The 20570-nt window shown below is 50.3% G+C and overlaps 1 protein-coding gene across 3 annotated transcripts; it reads left to right on the top strand.

Annotated features, from left to right (window-relative positions):
- Positions 1-1528: 1528 nt before the first annotated feature.
- Positions 1529-20142, top strand: LOC144374866 (uncharacterized). Of its 3 annotated transcripts, XM_078037625.1 has the most exons (12): positions 1529-1697; positions 2343-7754; positions 9237-9445; positions 9682-9887; positions 10961-11075; positions 12402-12517; positions 12684-12914; positions 13997-14111; positions 16409-16506; positions 16673-16789; positions 17762-17876; positions 19771-20142. In XM_078037625.1, exons 2-12 carry the CDS (start codon positions 7393-7395, stop codon positions 19974-19976), a joined length of 1890 nt encoding a protein of 629 aa, XP_077893751.1. In that variant the 5' UTR covers positions 1529-1697; positions 2343-7392; the 3' UTR covers positions 19977-20142. The 3 variants fall into 3 exon arrangements, with proteins under 3 accessions (XP_077893751.1, XP_077893752.1, XP_077893753.1); XM_078037626.1 differs by lacking the exon at positions 16673-16789; XM_078037627.1 differs by lacking the exon at positions 12684-12914.
- The last annotated feature ends 428 nt before the right edge of the window (positions 20143-20570 follow it).

The following is a 20570-nucleotide window of genomic DNA, read 5'->3' on the forward strand; positions in this document are numbered from 1 at the left end:
GGTCTTCTGGCCTGGGTCAGGGGATGTGAGGTTTGGAATCCCCCTCTGTGGCAGGATCCCAGGTCCCCCAGCCACTTGAGGGCAGCACATCCTTCCCTAATTGTGTTAGAGGGGGAGGATTCTCCCACCCATCCTCATCCATGCTCATCCCACATTTTGTCGCTTGACACCTGAGGACCTTTATTCATTGACTTAGTGGTTAGTGATGATGGTTACTAAGACTAAATGACTCTTTCAAGTCACATCACGTGCATGGTAGGGCTAGAGCATGGATCTTCCCAATTGATTTCATGGGACTCTCTCATGGAAACTGTGACTGCTTCCTAAACACACACTCTACATTTGGAGTGTCAAAATTCTTGGCACTGCCTCCTTGGCAAGTGTATCTTCTCTTCTATGTGGGAATTTCACAAATATTTTCCTTTGGTTTGTGGAGGTCATGCAGAAGGGATTTCATTTGAATTAGCCCAAACAAGAAATACCAGTTGTCTTTTTCACACATGGATGTGTGTAGTGAACACCTCTCTCTGTGTGCTTGCATGAGTTGCTCCTTTGAATTTGTTGAAGAATGGTTGGCTGGGGAACAAGGTAACGAGAGATGGATATCAATGGTTGTCAAGTATTCTGAAGTGAAGAATGTATTGAGGATGTCAAGGCTTTTCTAGCCAGTTCCTATGGCTCAGTCAGGGATCAGTCAGAGGATTCTGTCTGGTAGACTCTTTGGGACAGATGTCAAAGTGGCCTGGTCTTACCCTGTCCAGGACTAAATGCTGAGCTTGAGTGGGAGCTTCTTGTCATTTCAAGCATTTCCATGAGTCTGTCCTCTGTTCTCTTGTATCCATGTGGTTTCTAAGAGGAAAGCGGAACAAAAATTGAAAGTATGGTGATTGATTATTTATACCAATGTTATTTCAATCAACTTTGTATAATACGAAATTAACTTTCTCCTAGTAAGATTTCATATGTGAGGAAATAATGAAAATATTGGGGTTAGGGGATGAGAATATGCAAATCAAACATTTTTGAGCACCAAGACCCGTTTTTTGTTTTTGTTTTTGTGTTTTTAACTTAAATAATAAAGTGCCAGAGGACCATACCTGCCATTCAGCCTCAACAACCTCCAGGTCCAGCTTCCAGGCGGCCCATTTCACCAGGGTGTGTGGGACCACACTGTCCTGGGATGAGAGAGCAGTACCCATGGATGTTGTCATCTCACAGAGTAGATATTGCCAGAGACAGTAGGGAGCTAGTGGCACATGAGGAAGGGAAGAGCTCTCAGGATGGAAAGAGGGGGCCGCTTCGAGACTCACTGGGTATGGCACGAGGCTGCTGGGTGTGGTGTTGGCCTGGGCCCACTGAGTGGGGCAGATCCGTGGTCTGTGTCCCTGTACCCTCCTCTGTAGCCTGTGTTGGCAGCAGATCAGGGAATTGGGATCAGAAGTGCTCCCAGTAACACAGGCACCAGCCCCCAGAGTGTGTGCCTCGCCGTTTCCCCACCTGGCCTGACTTGGTGCTTGTCTTGCCTCAGGGCTGAGACCCTACAGTCTCTGATGAGGGTGTCTGTGGTCCAGATCCAACCTGCATGGCCAACAACTCAGACCTTCAGCTGGGTCCTAGGCTGCTGCAACCAAACTCTGTCAACTGGGTGGCCGACAACAGAGGATGTGTCTTCCGTTGAGCTCCAGAGGCTCATCACAGTAGGTGTTGGGCTGTCCCAGTTCCATAACCCCTCCCAAGTTTCAAGGGGACTGTCCCCCCAACTCTCCCAGCCCTTCCCACTCTCCTACTGCTGCCCACGATCTGTGGTTCCCATATGGGCATCCCCTCCTGACTCCATCCTCACTTAGGCTGTATCCCCAAGTCTACCTGGTCTCTGGGTCCAGACTCTCCTCTTCCTACAAGAATATCAGAAATTGGATTTGGTCCCAGTTGATGCCGTGTTCCATCATGTGAGCTCTTAGCTTCATCACTGTGCAAAGACTCTTTTTCCACACAAGTTCACACGACTTTTGGCTGGCTAAGAATTTTTCAGGGGACACTTTTCTAATGAGTACACTTTCCTTCCTTCAGATCTCCCCCCAGTGAGCATTCCTCGCACCCTTGTCCTAGTTCCTTTATGGCAGGTTCCCTCCTTATGGCTGAGAGGACCTAGTGACCCCTGGATTCACACATTCTCCTTAATCACCAACACACTGCAGAATTCTCTATGGGACTGCGGTGTTTTGCATTGGAACCCACCCCCTGACCTCTAAAAGTGGTCTAGACAATTGGGTTGGCTCCCTCCCTCCTGAACCTCTTTGATGTCCTTTAAAGTAAGTTATTCTTTTGGATTCCTTCCACAGTAGGCAAGTCCTTGGATCCCCTGCTAGAAAGTCTTCCAGCCTGAAGGTCAGATGTGTCCAGATGTTGAATTGAAGGATATCAGCTCCTAGAAGCCCTCATCCTGGCTGCAGTGTTTCCTCCCCTCAATGCAAAGCAAGAAAGTGCAGTTGGCCCTGCACCCATTCTTCTGCATCCATGATCCCCACCAGCTGGAAATCCAAACTATTAGGAAAGGAGTTGTGTCTCTCTGGACAGATACTTCTCTCCTCATTGTTTCCTGGATCTTACAGTGTTACAGAGAATCACACTGCCCTTTCATTGTATTAGGTGTCAGAAGTCATCTGGAGATAATGGAAGTGCTACAGGAAGAAGATATGCAGGGTTTAAATGCAAATACTCGGGCACTTTTGTAAGAGACTTGAGCCTGTGTGGACTGGTGTTTTGGGCTGACTTTGAACAAATCTCCCTTGGATTTCCTGTAACATTTCTGGTTTCTGGGCTTGGGAGTGTTCAGGACTTGTGTGTGAGTCAGCCTCATGGGGATGTGATGGGGGGCAGTCGGAGCTGTTGTGCAGAACCTCAGTGATGGCTTGTAAGGCCACCTGCAACACTGCAAGCAGCAGACGAGAAGGGAGCCCGCTCCCCATGTGTTCAGCTTAACTCTTGTCTTATCCAAAATCATGACTTGTGAAATGTTGCAGAAATGGACTCATGCCAAAAGTTGGGATGTTCTGGGGAGCATGGGCTGTCATTCTATTCTGTCTCTGCATTATAAAGTGTTAGTGGGTGGGAACTTGAAGACGTGCTTAGGCCATGGATTCTCCTTCCCTGGGAAAGGGCTTCTCAAATCAGCCCTTGTCCCTCTTTCACCTGCTTGCCCAGGAGGACACAACAAGAACGTTCTTACAAGTTGGCCCCCGGTCTTGGTCTTCCAGCCTCCCAAGTTTGAGAAATAAAATCTGTGCTATGAATTACCCAGTGCCAATACAACACAAACTATGCTAAGATAAGTCAATCAGCAGTCTCCCAAGTGTTTACATTGTGGTAATTGACACCAAACATCCGTTTTGTAATTAAACCATTTTGGAGTACACAGTTGAGTGGCATTAAGCATGTTCATGTTGGTGTATAGGCGTCACCACCATGCATCTCCAGAACTCACGTGGACATACTCTTGCCATCAATGCTGAATTCTAGTGCCCTTGAGGCCTAGGAAAAGAACATGGTATTTACTTTTTATGAACCTGATAATTGAGAATCTGAGATAAGTGAAATCCTACAAAATTTGCCTTTCTCTGGACACGATCATTTTCAAGAAATGCAGATCACCCTCACTCGTGGGCATACCAGGTCCACTGCTAACTCTGCGGGTGTTTCAATTGCACTCTCAGTGACAGTGGTGACTGTGTGCACATGACCTGTGTGTCCAGCTCAGATCTCAGGATCTAGGGTCTTTGGTTCCACGCAGCCTATAGGTTGCCTGCTCCTCCAGATCTCTGCAGGCCAGTGGCACGAAGGCCCTGGGCCTGGTGGTTTCTTTAGTGAGTGCAATACGTGTCCACAGTGTCGTGGGTCATGATGGACTATAAATAGAAGCAATGCCTGGATACTCCTGGGATCTCAGTAGGCTCAGCCTGTGTGCTGAGAATTGTTGTGACCTCCTAATTAATGGGCCCCCAGAATCCCAGAGAAAAGGTCAAATCCAGAGCCAGTTGAACTTCAGTGTCTCTGAGAGAACTTTTGGGGTGGGGGGCCTGGATACATTGATGTGATGACTCTGATGCAGAGTCACGTGCTTCGAATCCAGGTAGAGGTGCTCAGGAGCAGCCTGGGCTGGCACGTGGGTTCCCCACCTCCACACCTGTGGAACATCTTGGGGCTCTGAGAAGCACAGCAGCCTGACCACGTGAGGGCATCTGCTGTCTCTGCATATAGTGAGCTGGGTTTTCGTCACATCTCTCAACAATTCCACATAACACCAGCTCTGAACCCAGAGTCCTGGGCACTTAGTTGAGGCTCCATCAGCTCCCACCTCTCTACCTGACAGAGCCCTCCTGGCTCCCTCTGCACTCATTACATTGAAGATGAAAACCTGGAGGGTGGGACTTCCCGTCATCCAGAAGTTCGCAAACACATTCCACTGTGGCATTTGTTCCTGGAACCCAAATGGTTGGGGGTCCACAAGCACCCTGGCATCCATGTGTGGGAACCATGGTAGTATAATCAAGAAACAGGAAGGAGAGGGGTTGGACTGATCAGTACGGATGGCAGGGCATAGTACAGAGTGGAATGGAGAGTTCTCACCCGGGGTGATTGTTGTGATGTGCACAAATGCTCTGCTGGTGCTGGGGTGCCTTCATGGTTTCTGGGGTCTTGAAAGGCTACAGATGCCCACAGAGTGTTCTCAGATGCACAGTGGGAGGCCCGTTGCAATATATACATGTGGAAGAAGTAGGAGACCCCCTTAGTGTGGAGGTGCCATCTAGAAGGCAGCCTCACTTCTCTGAAAAACTTGATTGGAAAAAAAGGGTCCGTACCTGTGCCCAAAGGGCCATATATGCTCCTGGAAGTTGGTGGTGGAAATAGTTCTCCATCCATTAATCACTCCCTCACTCACTAATGTCCTTGTGTCCTTGAGAAAGGCTCTCCCTTTCCTGGTTTTCCTGAATAGAAATCCTCTTGCCTCTTGGGTGAATAGGGTTATGGGTTGTGCAGAGGGTGGTGGTTTACTGAGCATTTTAGAGACTGTCCTTTATGGAGTCTAATGATCCCAACTGGGGAATGAGGCCAGGGTCCTAACTGTGGTTAGTGTGAGGACACCATGGGTTCAGAGAGGGAAAGAAGGACAAGGGAAACTCAGATGTCCCTTCATGGCCCCTGGAGTTAGAGGACTTACCCCTTTGCATCTGGGATCAGGAGACCTCATTTCCTCGAGGACACGCACACTCGGACGTTAATCTTGAGTGTGGGTTCCTTTCTGGGGTCCAGGGCTGTTGTTAGCCACCAGGAATGACAGTGCTCTCCATGCTGAGTGGAGCCATTTTTGCCAGGAAAGAGAGCCCATGGTCACGCCTTGTGCAAAGCATCCCACGCCAGGTGCTCCCATCCCTACATTCCTGTCCTGAAAGGAAGCCACTCAGAGGCAAGGTGGGTCCAACCACCTCCCATGTGTTCACTCATCACTGTGTTCCAGCATCACCCCAGTTCACAGTCCTGATGGGATTGGATGTGTCTCAGAATGTCACCCTCATGAGCTCTACCCTGCTACAGCTGCAGTTCTGCAGTGGGAGAAACTCAAAACCTCAAAACACATGCACATGAAAGAAAAGAGCAAGAGCCAGAGCCCAAACAGGCCAGGTGTGGCAAAGACAGCTGGAGTGCCTAGGTTGGGACTCAGAATTATGTCAGTGGGGTGGCATTGCTGCTGGCACCAGCATGATAACAGAGAGCCAGCCCTGCTCATTTTGGGGAGCAGTGTGTTGGCGAAGGCAGCAGAAATTGAGAGGCAGGATTGAGTTTGGCCCTAGGAGGAGGTTGGGTAAAAGGCCAGTGTGAGTTGGAGGGCTTGGGCAGATAGAGAGAGGCCAGGGCACACCCCAAAGCCTGGAGACTGCACTTGATGTCCAGGGTTGTGAAACACCACCTCCCCTCTTACTCACAACTGAGAGCAAGGGGCATTGATGAGTTCAGTTTTTGTGCGGCTGCATCCAAGGTGGCTTGGCTAGGCACCTCTGTTTCCTTGACTCAGGAGGCTGGGAGTCCAGGCTCCACTGAGGCTCGGCTGGGAGGATCGGACTCTGAGTTTATGCCTGTGTTCCTGGTAGGATCCATGTTGGCTGAGCCTCAGTGTTTTTGCAATGAGAGGATGGGTGACTGTCATGTCTTTATCACAGGACACACTTGCTAAATGGATTTGTTTGCTCTGAGGAGGAAAGAGAGAGAGGGGAGTGGTGCTGGAGACAGGGATGCAGACAGGAGTCATGGACTTGGCATAACTCAGTCTTGGAGGTGATATCCCATCACCTGTACCCACTTCAATTCCCATGAATCCAGAGGCTGAGCCCCCTTGAGGTGAGGGGTGAACCGGTTCTGGGCAGCAGGATGCTGTGGTACCTCGGAGTCTCTGTGAGACCCCAACACTAGACACACTTGGCCCTTTTGAAATCTTAGGAGAAGCCTTGGGAAGTTGTATGGCAGAGGGGAGCAGCCTCTGCATCTCAGTCCCCTCCAGCTTGCCATGGTGTAGAGAGGGAACTGCAGCCACGATGGGACGGACATTGGCCACATTCCTGTGTGGGACACAGGCCTGATTGAGTTGGGGTGCATTCTTTGTCTCTGCCCTTCTTGTGATTGTCCCATCTCTACATTTGTGCTTTAGCCACCTGTGAGTCCCATCTCTGGTTTCAGAGAGAATAGAGGGTGTTATGGGCCAATAGACACAATAAACCCTAGAGATTAGATGCTACCCTACTTTCCAGAAAAGACTGGGCACAGCATGAGTTGCACATTAATGGGACCAGGGTCCAAAAGCTGCTGAGAGGGAAGGACTAGTTGTGAATGCATTTTTGAAGGCTCCAAGCTGAAACTCTAGTGGCACCAAGCAGGGCAGATTTTGGTGGGGATGTTTGGGTAGTTGTTGGCGAACACCTGCGCACCTGAGATGGGTAGGCATGGAGGAGAAATCAGCAGCCCATAGGGCTTTTGAAAGTGGTCTTATGTGAAAAGAGGCTCAGGTATGGACACAGGAAATGACATCATTGCCTTGACAATGGATCAAACAGAACATGGAACCCTGGTATCCAGGCACCCACTTCACTGACCAAGCCATCCGAGCTCATTTGGTTGGAGAAACTGGAGTGAGAAGGATGTTCTCCTGTGGTTGCAAACAATGCCGAGCCTCAGGCTCCCAGGAATCTCAGGGGGGCCAACTAGCCCTTTTGTGGATGCACTGGGTGAGGCTTCATCTTAGACGCCAGAGCCTCTGGAGATTGTCGCAGAGGAGCTCAAGAATAACAGTAAGTAGCACAGGGCAGGTGAGCCCAGCAGGCCCTCTAGTCTAATCCCTGATGAATGGCCCAGGACTCCTATTCTGACTCTGTATGTGTGTGTGTGTGTGTGTGTGTGTGTGTGTTTGTACTGATGGGAACTGTCCCATTGTGCTTTGACTCTAGTGTATTGGCACAAGTCATTTTTCTGTTTGTCACCATTTCCATTTTGAACCCACCATTCTTGGTCCCAACCCAGGGTGAAAATGATGAGAACACGGAGGAGCCCTTCAGGGTACAGAGCCTTGAACCTTATAGGCAGGACCAGCTTAGGAATGAGCTCCTGCCTGTCATTTGTGGGAGAAACCTACATTTCAGCAGCAACATGGGGTTAATCTCCTGGGATTTCATCCCCACCCAGCAGGTGCTGGATCTCTTGTTCCCAAGGTAAGCACCAGACCACCAAGCCCAAGTGTGTAGCCCCCTCATGCCTGGGTTCTGGGGCTGCCATGTACCTCTCAGGGACCCAAAGGTTTGTGATACCTAATGAGATAGAGGACCACACTCATAGTGGAATGTCAGCCCCGAATGGGACGAGTCCTGGAGGTGCCTGCCACAGCCTTGCAAGGGGAGTGAACTTCCCCTCTCAGGCAGAGAAACCATTCTGACTCCAGCTGATCCACAGAGGTCCGTGGAGCAGTCCCCACACACTGGGCACCACAGCTCAATGGTGTGCACTGAGCTCATTCCCAGGTGGACTCAGCAAGGCCAGGTGGTCTTTCTGGTGTGATGTTGGCTTTGTGAAGAACGTAGATCTGTGCCAGAGGCGTCTCAAAACTCGGGCCTTGGAAAAGCACTTTTGGGTTAATAAAGACATGTTAGTTTCCATAGTGGGACAGAGCATCCTAGCTGGGACATAGCTGGACAGGGGCTTTGGACATGGCAGCTCCCACACCCAGAGATATGTGGGAATCAGCAGTTTGGGCTCATTCACTGATGAACATGGAGAAAGCACCCACTGTGTGAAGACACGTTTCCAGTCACGTGTTTCATAATTCAGTGAAAAATGGGGTGCAAATGACTGCCATTGTGTCCCTTTTCATGGGGGTCAGCCTCAAACCGCAGGTGCCATGAGTACATATCCTACATGTGACTGCATCCCTGACTCCATGGGGCATAACTGCACGTTGTCCTCTTCAGTGACTATGGTGGACCCTTGGACCAACTTCAACATGGAATGGGCTTGGGGTCAAGAGGGTGGGCTCCTGTTTCTAGAGTAGGGACCTGCAAGGTGATTTGACTTGGGAAGGCTGAGGAAAGACTGCTCTCCCCAATTCAGTTTTCTGCCTGCAGTGTAAGGTGTGGGGCTTCAACAGTAGGAGGGGTAAGGCGGGGAGTTGTAGGTAGTCATGGTCCTCTGGGGAAGGCCCTGGGATAATGGATCCCCTACTCTACACCTCCCTGTCCTCCCTCAGGGCCACAGAGATGTGGTCTGCATTCATGGGAAAAGAGAGGTCCACCGCTACTCAGGGGGACTCAGGGAGAGCTCACAGAGAATGAGGTAGCATTGCAGCCCTCGCCAGGGGAGGAGGTGTCTCTTGAGCCCTGAGAAGAGTGGGCAGGAGGACAGACACTCCTGGAAGGTGCATTCCAGGTTGGAGAGCAGGTAGCCAAGAGGAAGAAGAGTGTCGGGCCTGCCCAGAGGAGGGGAGAGCTGGTCATACCATGAATCTAACGCTCCTTCGTTGAAGGTTCTTTGCCTAGTGACCTGTCCTGTCCCTGCCTGTACAGCCACTGTGTCTTTCCTGAGGTGGACTGGTGTGTTCAGAACCAGGGACGGTTCAGGAGGGTAGGGTCAGAGGTTTGCTCTGGAGGCCATGGCGAAGGCAAGGCCAGGGTTTTGCTGACTCCACACCTGCCTCCCCACAGTGCCTCACCTTCCTTCCTGGGGACCTGGGTGAACTTCCACATCGAGGCTTCCCATCAGCCTCCAGGCTCTCTGAGTCTGCAGCAGCTGCTGCCATATGTGTGGCTCCTCCTGAGTGGCTTTAACTTGGAGCACCAAGCACACCACCTGCTGGTCCCTACTGAAGATGGCATATCAAGCCAGGCAGAGCCTGAGAGCCAGGCGGACTGTGGTGAGTACCTAAGGGTATATGAGGAAAGGTCTGACTGTTGTTCCACTGCAGGGAGTCTGTATGCCTGGTGTTGGGTTGGAAATTAGGATAAGCCTTTGTCCATTCAGGAAGTGACCCCAGTCTGCAAAGAGGTCCTGTGTGGGCTAAGGGTCTGAGTTCTTCCTGGCAGCAGGGGTATTGTCTGTCTGTGTGAAGGTCAGGGCAAGGCAGTCATGTTGGCATCTTTTCTCCTCTAGCTACAAGCTCAGTTCCTGTCACGGCTCCTAAGCCAACCCCAGAGCCAGAGCCTTCTCCCAGGGAAGGGGCAGAGCCGGAGTCCAGGACATCAGGGGTCTCCACTCAGTACTCCCCACGGCCCAAATATACCAATCCGATGAGAGGCAGGTGCGTCATTCGCATCTACCTGGAAAATGAAAGGACAACACAGTATAGGAGCATCCTGGTGAGTCTTCGAGCAGGGGAGTCTCCTGGGAGCCCACAGTGGGGAAGACCGAGTCCATAGCAAACACTTTGGACTAGGCCTGTCTTCTTGAACTGGAGCTTTTGGAAGGTCAGGAAGGAGAGCAGAAAGTGAGGAAGAGAGAGGCGGGAGAGCAGTAACATGCCAGGTCTGGGTGCGAGTGGGCCTGCGTGTTTGGGGGTGTGCAGGTCAGAAGTGCAGGAGTGAGTGCTGGGTTCAGAGGAGGTCAGAGAAATATCAAGGGTACAGGCCATCCTCTACTGACCTTGGTATTGAGGAGGAGTATATTGAACCGTGGTATTGAGGAGGAGTATATTGAAGCAGAGGAGTTGGCAGTCATTTTCTTGTGTGTGGGAGGGGATATGTTGCTGGTTGAAGGGAAGGGAGCCATTGTAGAATGATTGGGGTGGGTAGGTGTGGGTCACAGACAACTGGGGGCCTTGGAGGGGCCCATTAGTGTCCTAGTTTGCATGTATGTGAATAGAGATTTAGCGGGTCTCTCTGCAGGATCTTCCTGGGTGTGGAGTATCCATCATGAGACTCTGGTGACCACCTCCAGGGGAGCCATGTTGAACCACTGCACCTGCTGGGTCCAAAACTCCTGACACCCCAGCAAGCACTGAAACTCTCGAGCCCAGCAGCTTCCATGCCTATCATTAAAGAGTCCGTGTGTGTGTTGTGCCTGGGTGTCAAGACCAAAGCACCTAGGTTTTGTGCCTTGTCCACACAAAAATGCAGCTGCATCCCAGACCAGAGCAGGGATATGGAAGTCCACTGGACCATTCCTCCCATCTGTGGGGACTAGAGTGTGCCTTTTGGTCCTTATTCCCTTGTCCCTGTAGGGCATAGCAGGTTGAAGCAAACTCTTGTACCAAGATTGGACTAGAGGCTCATAGGAAGACCCCACATGTTCACATGAAGGCCTCAGGTAGCAGGGTATCAAGATGGTGCCCTTGTGTTGAGAGCTCTCTTGTCTCTGATTGTCCTCGAGCACTGTCCTCTGGGTAGCTACTCCCAAATTCCCTCTCTGATGAGCTTTCTTCAACCCTGCTCAGGTGACCTCCCAGGACAGGACTCCAGTCGTAATCCGCAAGGCCTTAGATGTACACTTGCTCCAGCAGAAGGATCCAAAAAACTATGAGCTTCTGCATATTGTCGAGAACCATCAGAGTAAGTGGAACCATCAGAGGGTAGGGAGCAGTGAGTCACAGTGGGCTCACGATAACTGGGAGACAAAACACAGTGTGCGTTGGCCCAATGCCCAGGAAGAGTATGGTGGGACTTGTGCACAAAACAAAGTGTAATGATGGGGCATAAATCTGCAGGTTCTTCATGTTCCCCAGGGGCTGTGGACCTGCCTATCGTGTTCTTTCCTTGGCCTGAGGAGGCATTGCAAAGCTATTATCCACAAAGGGCCAAGAAGAGAGGCTTCTTTGTCTTGTGTCAAAGAAGACAGACAACCACAGGGTGCCTACTTTGGCAGCCTTTCCTGACCTAGATGAGTACATGAGAAAAGCAGTTCAATGAAGAATCATTTCTGGCTTCCAATCTTTTTATTCATTGCAAACTGAGTCCACTTAGGACCAGAGGCCATTTCTAGAGAGAAGTGTGTAGTAGAATAGAACCCTTCACAGCTTGTAGACTGTTCTTGGAGAGAGAGAGGGAGGGAGGGAGGGAGAGAGAGAGAGAGAGAGAGAGAGAGAGAGAGAGAGAGAGAGAGAGAGAGAGAGAGAGAGAGAGAAAGAAGAAGGAGGAGGAGGAGGAGAAGGAGAAGGAGGAGTAGAAAAATGAAAATAAGTTGAAGGAGAAGACCATGAATAAGAAGTTCAAGATGACTATAAGAAGAAGCATGAGGAGAAGATGAAGAAGAACAAGAACAAGAAGGAGAAACACAAGGTGAACAAGAAGTATAACAATACATTGATTAAAAATGTGAATGAGAATTATACTCATGAGCAGGAAATGCAGTAGTGGGGAATTCAAGAGAAATATATTGCTCTGGATGGCACAGCCCTGCTGTGGACATCCTCCACCCATGCTCAACACACCTCCAAACCATACCCCTCCAATTAGTGTAGCCCTGTATGAGTGTATGAATCCACTGGCAAGGTGGAGGCACCCACCATCAAATGCTTTTCCCCAAACCCACCTGTGATCATTGGTGCAGTGGGGAGAAAACCTTCAACACATGAGTCTTTTGTGACCAATCCAGATACAAAGTCTAGCTGTTTCTCTTTGTTGGGTCCAACGTGAACTAAGAGAGTCTGGGGTACAAGGGGCTATTTCCTTGAAAGGTGTTCCTGTACTGGACCTCCTGTGCATAGAGGGTCCTCAGGGAGGAATCAGTGGGGAGTCTTTGGTGGAACAGTAGCTGGATTCGGGGGCTCTCAGGTCTGTGTGTGAGACCTGAGCTGGCAGAGGCTCTCAGTTGTGGGGGATGTTGGGTAGTGTATTTTTTGAGTGTCACCTACCACGCCTCTGCCCCTGCCTCTCCAGAGCTGAGGGTCCCTGCTGATGCGAAAGTATATTACAGCCTGATTGGAGGAGTGCATTATAACTTTCTTCTTCGGGAAACAGATGCCAGCAAGTCGTTGAAGGTCAAGCCAAAGGAGGTAAACAGTCACCTTCTTCACTCTTTACTCCTGGTGCCACTCCACATCCTCCAAGGGGACAAGAACCTCAGGTTCTGGATGGATGTTGTAGAATGCCCACAGAGCCAACTGCCAGGCTGTGTGGGGTGCAGGTGCTGGGCTTTGCTGATGTTGTCATCCCCCACAGTTCTTGGAGCCTTCTGTGGCAGTGGCATCCAGGACCCCAGCAGCTGTGAGCAGCAGCTCTGCAGTGGCTGCAGGATCATTGCCCCAGGCCACCCAAAGCAATGAGTGCTGCATGAGAAAAGTCACCGGTAGCAGCTCCTCACTGCTTCACTCCAGCGAGCAGGTGGAAGACAACCGCTTTATTTATGTCCTCCTAGAGGGACAGAGCGAGAGAGAGTCAAAGCGCATCCTGGTAAGCCCGACAGTAGGGCTGCCTCCTGGGTGTCCACACAGTGGAAGGCAGGAGACACAGCCAACCCCGGGGCTGTGGTGGGAAATAAAGAAGAGAGAGGTCCATCTTAAGGGCTTGACCTGAGGAGGGAGAGCATCAGCATGCCCAGCTCCAGTGGTGAGTGGGTGTTGTAGTGTGGGTTTTGCAGGCCAGAAGTGCAGACGGAAGTTCTGTGGACAGATGAAGTCAGAGATATGTCCAGGGTGCAGGCTGCAGTGCCTAGAACTTGGTATTCTCAATGAGTGAGGTTGGAGCAGAGGAGGTGGCAGTGACTTGTCACATGTGTAGGAGGGGATGTGTTCCTTGTAGCAGGGAAGAGAACCTCCTTAGCATGACTAGGTGTGGGAATTTGGGGTCGGGATCACCTGGGGGGTCATGCCAAAGCTTCGGAATGTTAGCCTTTGCATGTATGTAAATGCGGAGCTAAAGGGGTTCTTGGCAGAATTTCTATGGATGTGCAGTAGACACGCTAATGCTGCAGGTGTCCAGCTTCAGAGAAGACACGTTCAGTGACTGCCAGTGCTGAGTCAAGTACATCATTACAACCAGACCCCCACCGAGCTTCCAGAGGCCAGGGCCTCTCAAGGCTATCATGAAGCACTCAAGTACACACTCTTGTATCTGAGTCTGTTTTGTGTAGTGGCAGTCAGGACCAAAATTTTCAGTGCGTCTGCCTCTTCCACGCACAAAGGCAGCCTGCACCCCAGAGCACACTTGGTGCACAGATCCCTGGCCCATTGCTCTCGTCTCAGTGAGATGAGAGTGTGTCTGTGCATAGGCAGCTTGGTCCTTTGACCTGAGTGGAATGTGGCTCCCCAGGGGGAGGGGAGATGGCAGGTACAGGCAGATATTTGTACCAAGATTGTTCTAGTAGCACGTTGCAAGAACCCAGGGGTTATATGGAGGCTACACTCAGGTAGCAGGATAACAAGATTGTGCCCTTGTATATGTAGCTGAGATTTCTCCTGAATGTTTGACCACAGTCTTCTGGGTAGCTCCTCTAAAAGCCATTCTCTGATGACATTTATTCCACCCTGATCCAGGTGACCAGTGTGGATACAGTGAAGAGCCTCATCCGCAGGGCCTTGGACCAAAATTTGTTGCAGCATGAGGATGTGGACAACTTTGAGCTGCTGAGAATGATTCCTCTGCATGAGAGTAAGTAGGACAATCAGACAGTGGGGAGACATGATCCACAGTGGGCTCAGGATAACTCACAGCCAAGAGAAAGTGGGCCTTGGCCACAAAATACCAAAGTGTGGTGGGCCTGGTGCAGGAGACCAAGTGCAGTGATGGGCGTGTCCAATGTGGAGGTGCTCAATGAGGCCCAAGGGGGCTGCTGAACCTCCCTAAATGTGTTCTCCCCTGGACCTGGTCTGGCAATGTGAAGCTAATATCCATGAGGGAAAGGCAGAGAGAGGCTCAATCCATCATCAGTTTGGTTTATGGCTCACTGATAAGGATGCCTTCAAATGAAGAGGAGGAGAACATGGGTCCTGATTGGATCAGCATTGCTATGGACGGAAGCAGCACAGGTCCCAATCCATGGCCAGGATATGAGAAGTCCTGCCTACTCACAGGAATGTCAGGATTGCAGCAACTGGGAACAGGACTCAGTGAAGAGGAAGTCAAGGCTAGGGGACAGCCTGTTTGGGTTCTTTTGGGAACAATTCCACGTTCTCTGTGCCTGGGTGCCCATCTCCTGAAGATATCAGAATGGCCAGGTTATTATTCCTTCCAGCAACAAAGAAGGGCTCTGAAGAACAGAGGCCACAATGCTGAGCTGTCCACAATGCCAGTGCTCTTTCCTTTCTTGTGAGCCAAACACTCCTAGCCTTCACCATCCCAGCCTGTCCACAATAGAACCCACCATCTGTCGGGCACGTAAGTGAGTTTTCCAATTTTCCCACACCACCTCATTTGGGTTGGCTCTGTCTCACACATGAGGAAGACTGAGGTGCAAGGAGCTGGGCAAGGGGCAGTGTCTGCGAATCTCAGGGACTTGGGAGGCAGTGCAGGGGGATGGGGATTTCCAAACAACCTCAGAAACTTAGGGAGACCCTGTACCCAAGTAAAAAGGCCTGGGAATGGTCTCAGTGCTTAATTGCCTCTGGTTTTATCCCTAGTACAAAAATAAGCCAGTCAATAAGGAATTACCAAACTGAGAATCTACGAAGATGATTTCAGAAACAGACTTTCAACCCAAGCATCAGTTGAGAGCAGGCTCCAGACCAGGGGAGGTTTGTGTGTAACAGACGTCAAAAGGGAGGACTACGGGGGGCCTGGAACCCACTAGGTGTGATGGCATCTATGCCTTATGGCAGGAGGGTGGCAGTGATGCTGGCCCTCTCCTAGATTTTGGAAACCTTGTTTTCATTGGGGAAACTTTATGGAGGCGGAATCTATTTTAGCAATCCTGGTCCAGATGAGGTGCGGACTTCCACAGGTAGAAGCCTATCCAGAATACGATGTCTGTTAGGAAGTCTTTCCTGACTGTGACAATGACAAAGAAAGGAAGTCACTTGTCTTTGGTCTTGGTTTCACTCCTGGCCATTGATTGAGAACTGATTTCATCTTGGACTACTGAACAGAGGCTGCATCTGGGCAGAAGAGTGTGATAGATTTGAACTCCTCAGGATGCCCCACCATTGCCAGAGATATAAGGAGAAGGAGGAGGAGAAAGAGGACACAACTGAGTGGGGAGAGTATCACACGATGAAGAGCAGGAGGAAGAAGAAGAAAAAGAAGGAAGTGAACAGAAGGAAGGGTGGAGGGAGATACACAAGAAGAAGAACAAGAAGGAACCATGTAAGAACAAGAAAAAGACCCAGAACTACAAGAAGATGCAGGACAGAAAGAAGAGCCAGAAGTAGAACAAAAACCAGAATAAAAGTACCAAGCAGACAGCTCATGATGAGAAACAAGGGGAAGGAGAGCGAACCTAGAAAACAATAGAGTTCTCCAGGGCACCACCCTGCTGAAGTCCTCCCATGTCCATGCCCAACACACCTCTGATGGATACCACCTCCCCTCCACGTAGTCATCCATGAGTGGATTCATCCAGGGCAAGGGGATGAATTCGCCCACCATCCAACGCTTCCCTGAATGCCCATGTGTGAGCATGGCTGCCCTGGGGAGAAAGGCCTAAGCACAGGAGCCTTTGCCAATCCTGATGCAGAGCCTAGCAGTGTCCCTTTGGCAGATCCAACCTGCACTGAGAAGTTCTGGGCCCAAGGTGCTGTTTCCATTGCCTGGTGCTCTTTTGGTTTAGAATCCTGTACATCATCTTCTCCAGGGAAGAATCACTGAGGGAGTCTTTGGTGGCACTGTAGCTGGATAGGAGGGCTCTCAATTCTGGTGCAGGCTCGCCCTGGCGGAGACTCTCAGGGGTTGTGTGTGTTTTGTGGTAAAATCCTTGAGTGCCATCTAACAATTCTCTCCACTTTGCTCTGCAGAAATCAAGGCCCCTGACCACTCACCCATGTATCAGTCTAGGACCCCGCGGATAAAATATTTCATCGTGAGGAAACGCCGCGAGGTCAAGAGAAAGGAGGTAAACACCTACCTTATTCAAGCTGTACTTGTGTTGCCATTCCACTCCCACCTGGGGAAATAAGAAGCCTGAGCACCTGGACATATGTGCTAGAAGCCCATAGAGCCAACTGACAGGCTGGGGTGGCTTTCTGTTTCTGGGTTTGCTGATGTTCCATCCCCCACAGTTCTCAGAATCAACCTGCAAGTCCTCCAGGCCGCATTCCCACAAGCAGGTGGGAGACACCTGCTTAATTCGTGTCCACTTAGAAATACAAAGTCCAAAGTCGGCCAAGAAGGTCCTGGTAAGCCTGGGAGCAGGGGTGTCCCCTGGTGCTTACACCTGGGTGGGGAGCAGACACTGGTCCAATACCATGGACTACTCATGCCCTCTTGAATTTGGAGCTTCTGGATGATCAGGAGGATAGATGGGAATCAAGAAGGGAGAGGTCAGTGTGAAGGGCTGGAGCTGAGATGAGGGAGAGCAGCAGCTTGTCCACCACCATGTCTGAGGGAGTCTGTGTGTCAGGTGGCAGCATGCAGTCCAGAAGGGCAGAGGCAGGTATAGGTGACAGATGAGAACAGGCCAGGACCTAGATTGCAGGTTCCACTCTATGGGATGCTGACATCTATGGAGGAGGACAGCAGTGTGAGGTTCTGCATGTTCCTTGAACAAGGAGCTGAGAGGGTCTCTCTGCAGAGTCAGTATGGATGTGGAACAAGCACACTAAATGTCCAGGTAACCCAATGACCACCCTTGCTGGATGAGGTGCCCTCCTACACCCCAGCCAGCACTGAGCCTCTGGAGGCCAGGAGCTCTCGTGGCTATGTTTCAGCACTCCTGTGTGTGGTCATGTTCCTGGGTCTGATTTGGGCCCTGGCAATCCAGACCAAAGCCTGTAGGTTTTGTGCCTAGGCCATTCCCAATGCCGCCTGCATCCTCGGGCTGACCTGGGATCTTGGAGGCTATTGTCCAATTCCTCTCAACTTGTGGGATGAGATTGCATCTGTATGCAGGTAGTGGGGTCCTTTCACTTGGAGAGAAGTGCAGCTGCACAAAGAGCAATGGCAGGTCCAGGAAGTTATGTACAAGGATTGGGCTAGTAGCCTATGGGAAGAGCCCACGCGATGAGGAGGAGGTCAGCCTCAGGTAGTAGGGTCATGGATGTTGCCCTTGTATTTAGAGTGGAGGTGCCTCCAGAATGCCCCTGCCCACTGTCCTTGAGTAGTCACTTCAAGGCCCATTTCCTGAAGGCCTGTCTCCCATGCTGCTCCAGGTGACCTGCCAAGATCGGGCTCCTGTCGTCATCCGCAGGGCCCTCGACCGACACTTGCTTACTCAGGAGAAGCCGGAGGATTATGAGCTGGGCCAAATCATCTCTCACCGTCAGAGTAAGTGGGACAATCAGATGACAGAGAGCAAGGGTCAGGATGTGGACTCAGGTCAACTCTTAGCACCAAAGTGTAGTCTCTGACCCCCAAGAACACTCCAATAGGTGTGTTGGGTTCGTGCACAAAGCCAACTGCACTTCTGCTGGTGGAAGGTCTCGAGGTCCAATGGTATACCCCAGTGGATATTGTGGCTCCCCACCAGGTGCCTCCCCTGTACATGAACAGGTATCCAAAGCTGACATCTTTGAGGAGTGAGGAGGAAAGCCTCTTTCCAGGAGCAGTATGCTTTCATGGTCTGGGATAGGAGTGGTTTCAGAGGAACATGGAATGCATGGGCTAAAGAGGGAACTGGCATTTTGTGGACTGAAGCAGTAGGATTGAAAGCCTTCTGTGTGACCAGAAAACCTCTGCCTTGGCAGAGCATTGCCAGGATTCTAGCAAGCAGTAACAGGATGAAATTGGGAAGAAAACACAGCCTGGGAGACAGCTTGAATCATCTGTCTTTGCATAAATTCCATGGTCTTCTGTACCTGAGTTCACTTGCCAAGGAGTGATCACAATAGCCAGGTTATGATCCCTAACTAGAGTCAGATGAGGGCTTCCTGAGCACGTAGCCACAAAGCTCATCTGATAATAATGCCAGCACTTTTTCGTTGGTTGGTTGGTTGGTTTTTGTGAGCCAAACACCACAGCAGCCATTATCCCAGCCTATTTATGCTGAAGACCACCATCCCTATGAGTTCTAGAATCACTTGTCTCCTATCTTAACCTACTGTTAGGTTAGTAGAATCAATGGAAGAGGAAGTCTGTCTGGGGCCTTGGTAGCCTTAGAAATTCATAGCAGAGATCTTGACATCCAACCCAGAAGGGATGGAGAACAGGCTCTAGGTTAGAGGAGGGTGACAGGAAACACGTGTTCAGAGGAAGGAGAAGCGGGCTGTTGTATTCTCCCACTTGGGGTCATGGCACCACTGGACCATACACCATGTTGGAGGGAAGCATTCCCTTTGCTGGCCTTTGGAACCATTGTTCTCAATAGAGCAGCATTTGGAATGTGGCCTCCATTCTCAGAAGCCTGGTTCACATGGAGGCGGGCTCCACCAATGCAGAAGCATGGCTCTAATGTGGTATTTGTGCTGGTCAGCCTGTCCTCACTGTGGCCATACTTGAGGAATCCTAGGCCTTTTCTCTGGCTTTCACAACTTTCTCTTTGGTTGTGTACTGAGGCTGTCTATAAAGCTCTAGTGTGTGGCAGTGGAGAGCTTCTCAGCCCTTGCCAAACAGGCATAGACTGGGAGAGAGAGAACAAGGCTGGGAGAGAGGGAGAGAGAGAAAGATGGAGAAGGAGGACCTCTACTTGGAGAATGAGGATTCAGTGGATCCTACAGGAACAAGGTATTATTGCCCAGGGCGCACCCCTGTTTAGGTCTTCCTCCAACCACGCTCAACCTTTCTTCCAGTCCCTCCCACCTCCCAGTAGTGTATTCATCTTGAATGAGAATTTTATGTTGACACCAGAGCACTCACCATCCAATGCTTCCCTCCAAACCCACTCATGAAGATGGCTCATGTGGGGACTGAATCTTCGGCACAGGAGCCTTTTGTGGGAGATTTCAGATGCAAACCCTAGTGGTGTACTTTGGCAGATGTAAGAGGACCTGGGATGTTCTGGAGTCCAAAGCTTTTGGTAGGAACCGACATTAGGTCTGTGGAAGTGCTCTGCCTAGTTCTTCCTCAGGGAGGACTGTGGAGGCTGTCTTGTTGGTATTGGTGCTGAATTGGAGAGCTCTCAGGTGTGTGGCTCTGGCCTTTTCTGGCACAGGCTCTCAGATGTTGGGGTGTCCCAGAGAGCACCTCCTGAGCCACCTTATTTTGTATACCCCTCTCTTTCCAGAGCTGAGGATTCCAGCGCAGGCCAACGTATTTTACGCAAAGAACCCTCACAGAAAACCCATCTTCGTGCTGAGGAAAAGGAGCCACCCCCAAAATAATGATGAGTGGATCCAGCCTCAACCTCCCTCTCGTCCTACAAAGAAGGCTCCAGCCCTCCTGAGGATGCTTGCAAAACCATTCTGCTGCTGTGTGCCTGGGCAGGGCTGAGGCAGCCCAGAAATATTTACATTGATAATTATTTTCTTCAAAGTTTGTATCTATAGTTTGCCATTGTCCTTGACCTTGTTTAGTAACATAGTTGTTACTCTATCCTGTATTTGTTGTTTCCATTAATATATTATTATTTTAAAATATATATGTTTTTGTTTCCTGATCTACTGTGATGATTTGAGTATACTAAATGTAGCAGTGATTCCTAAAGGACACATCCAAACCAACAGGAAGGAATGTTTCCTTGTATTAGCAAGAAGTTTGGTTTTTAGGAGTTTGGCAGATGGCATTATCTGAGTCAGTTTTCCAATGGGGGCAATGAAGTATCGGCTATCTTGGTACAAATACAAACAAAGACACACTAGAGCGCACACACACACACACACACACACACACACACACACACACACACACTAGAGCACACACACTGACTGAGCGATAGATACACAGATGGAGTTGGTCTCTTCTGAAATACTTTGGAGATGTGGTTCTGATTTCTCCCATTTTGGAGTATTTTCCATTGATAAGGTGTCTTGCAAATGAATCCCATGTCTGAAGAAGACATGCATGTGTACTTCACATGCCACTTTC

The sequence above is a fragment of the Ictidomys tridecemlineatus genome, unplaced genomic scaffold, assembly GCF_052094955.1.
Source record: "Ictidomys tridecemlineatus isolate mIctTri1 unplaced genomic scaffold, mIctTri1.hap1 Scaffold_910, whole genome shotgun sequence".
In the NCBI taxonomy this organism is placed as follows: Eukaryota; Metazoa; Chordata; class Mammalia; order Rodentia; family Sciuridae; genus Ictidomys; species Ictidomys tridecemlineatus.

Bases quoted from the DNA above. Each gene is read 5' to 3' on its own strand.
- LOC144374866 (XM_078037625.1), top strand. From the start codon at position 7,393: ATGGCCCAGGACTCCTATTCTGACTCTGTATGTGTGTGTGTGTGTGTG. The intron at 12,518-12,683 runs GTAAACAGTCAC...CATCCCCCACAG, and splicing joins TGAAGGTCAAGCCAAAGGAG to TTCTTGGAGCCTTCTGTGGC. The intron at 17,877-19,770 runs GTAAGTGGGACA...CTCTCTTTCCAG, and splicing joins AATCATCTCTCACCGTCAGA to AGCTGAGGATTCCAGCGCAG.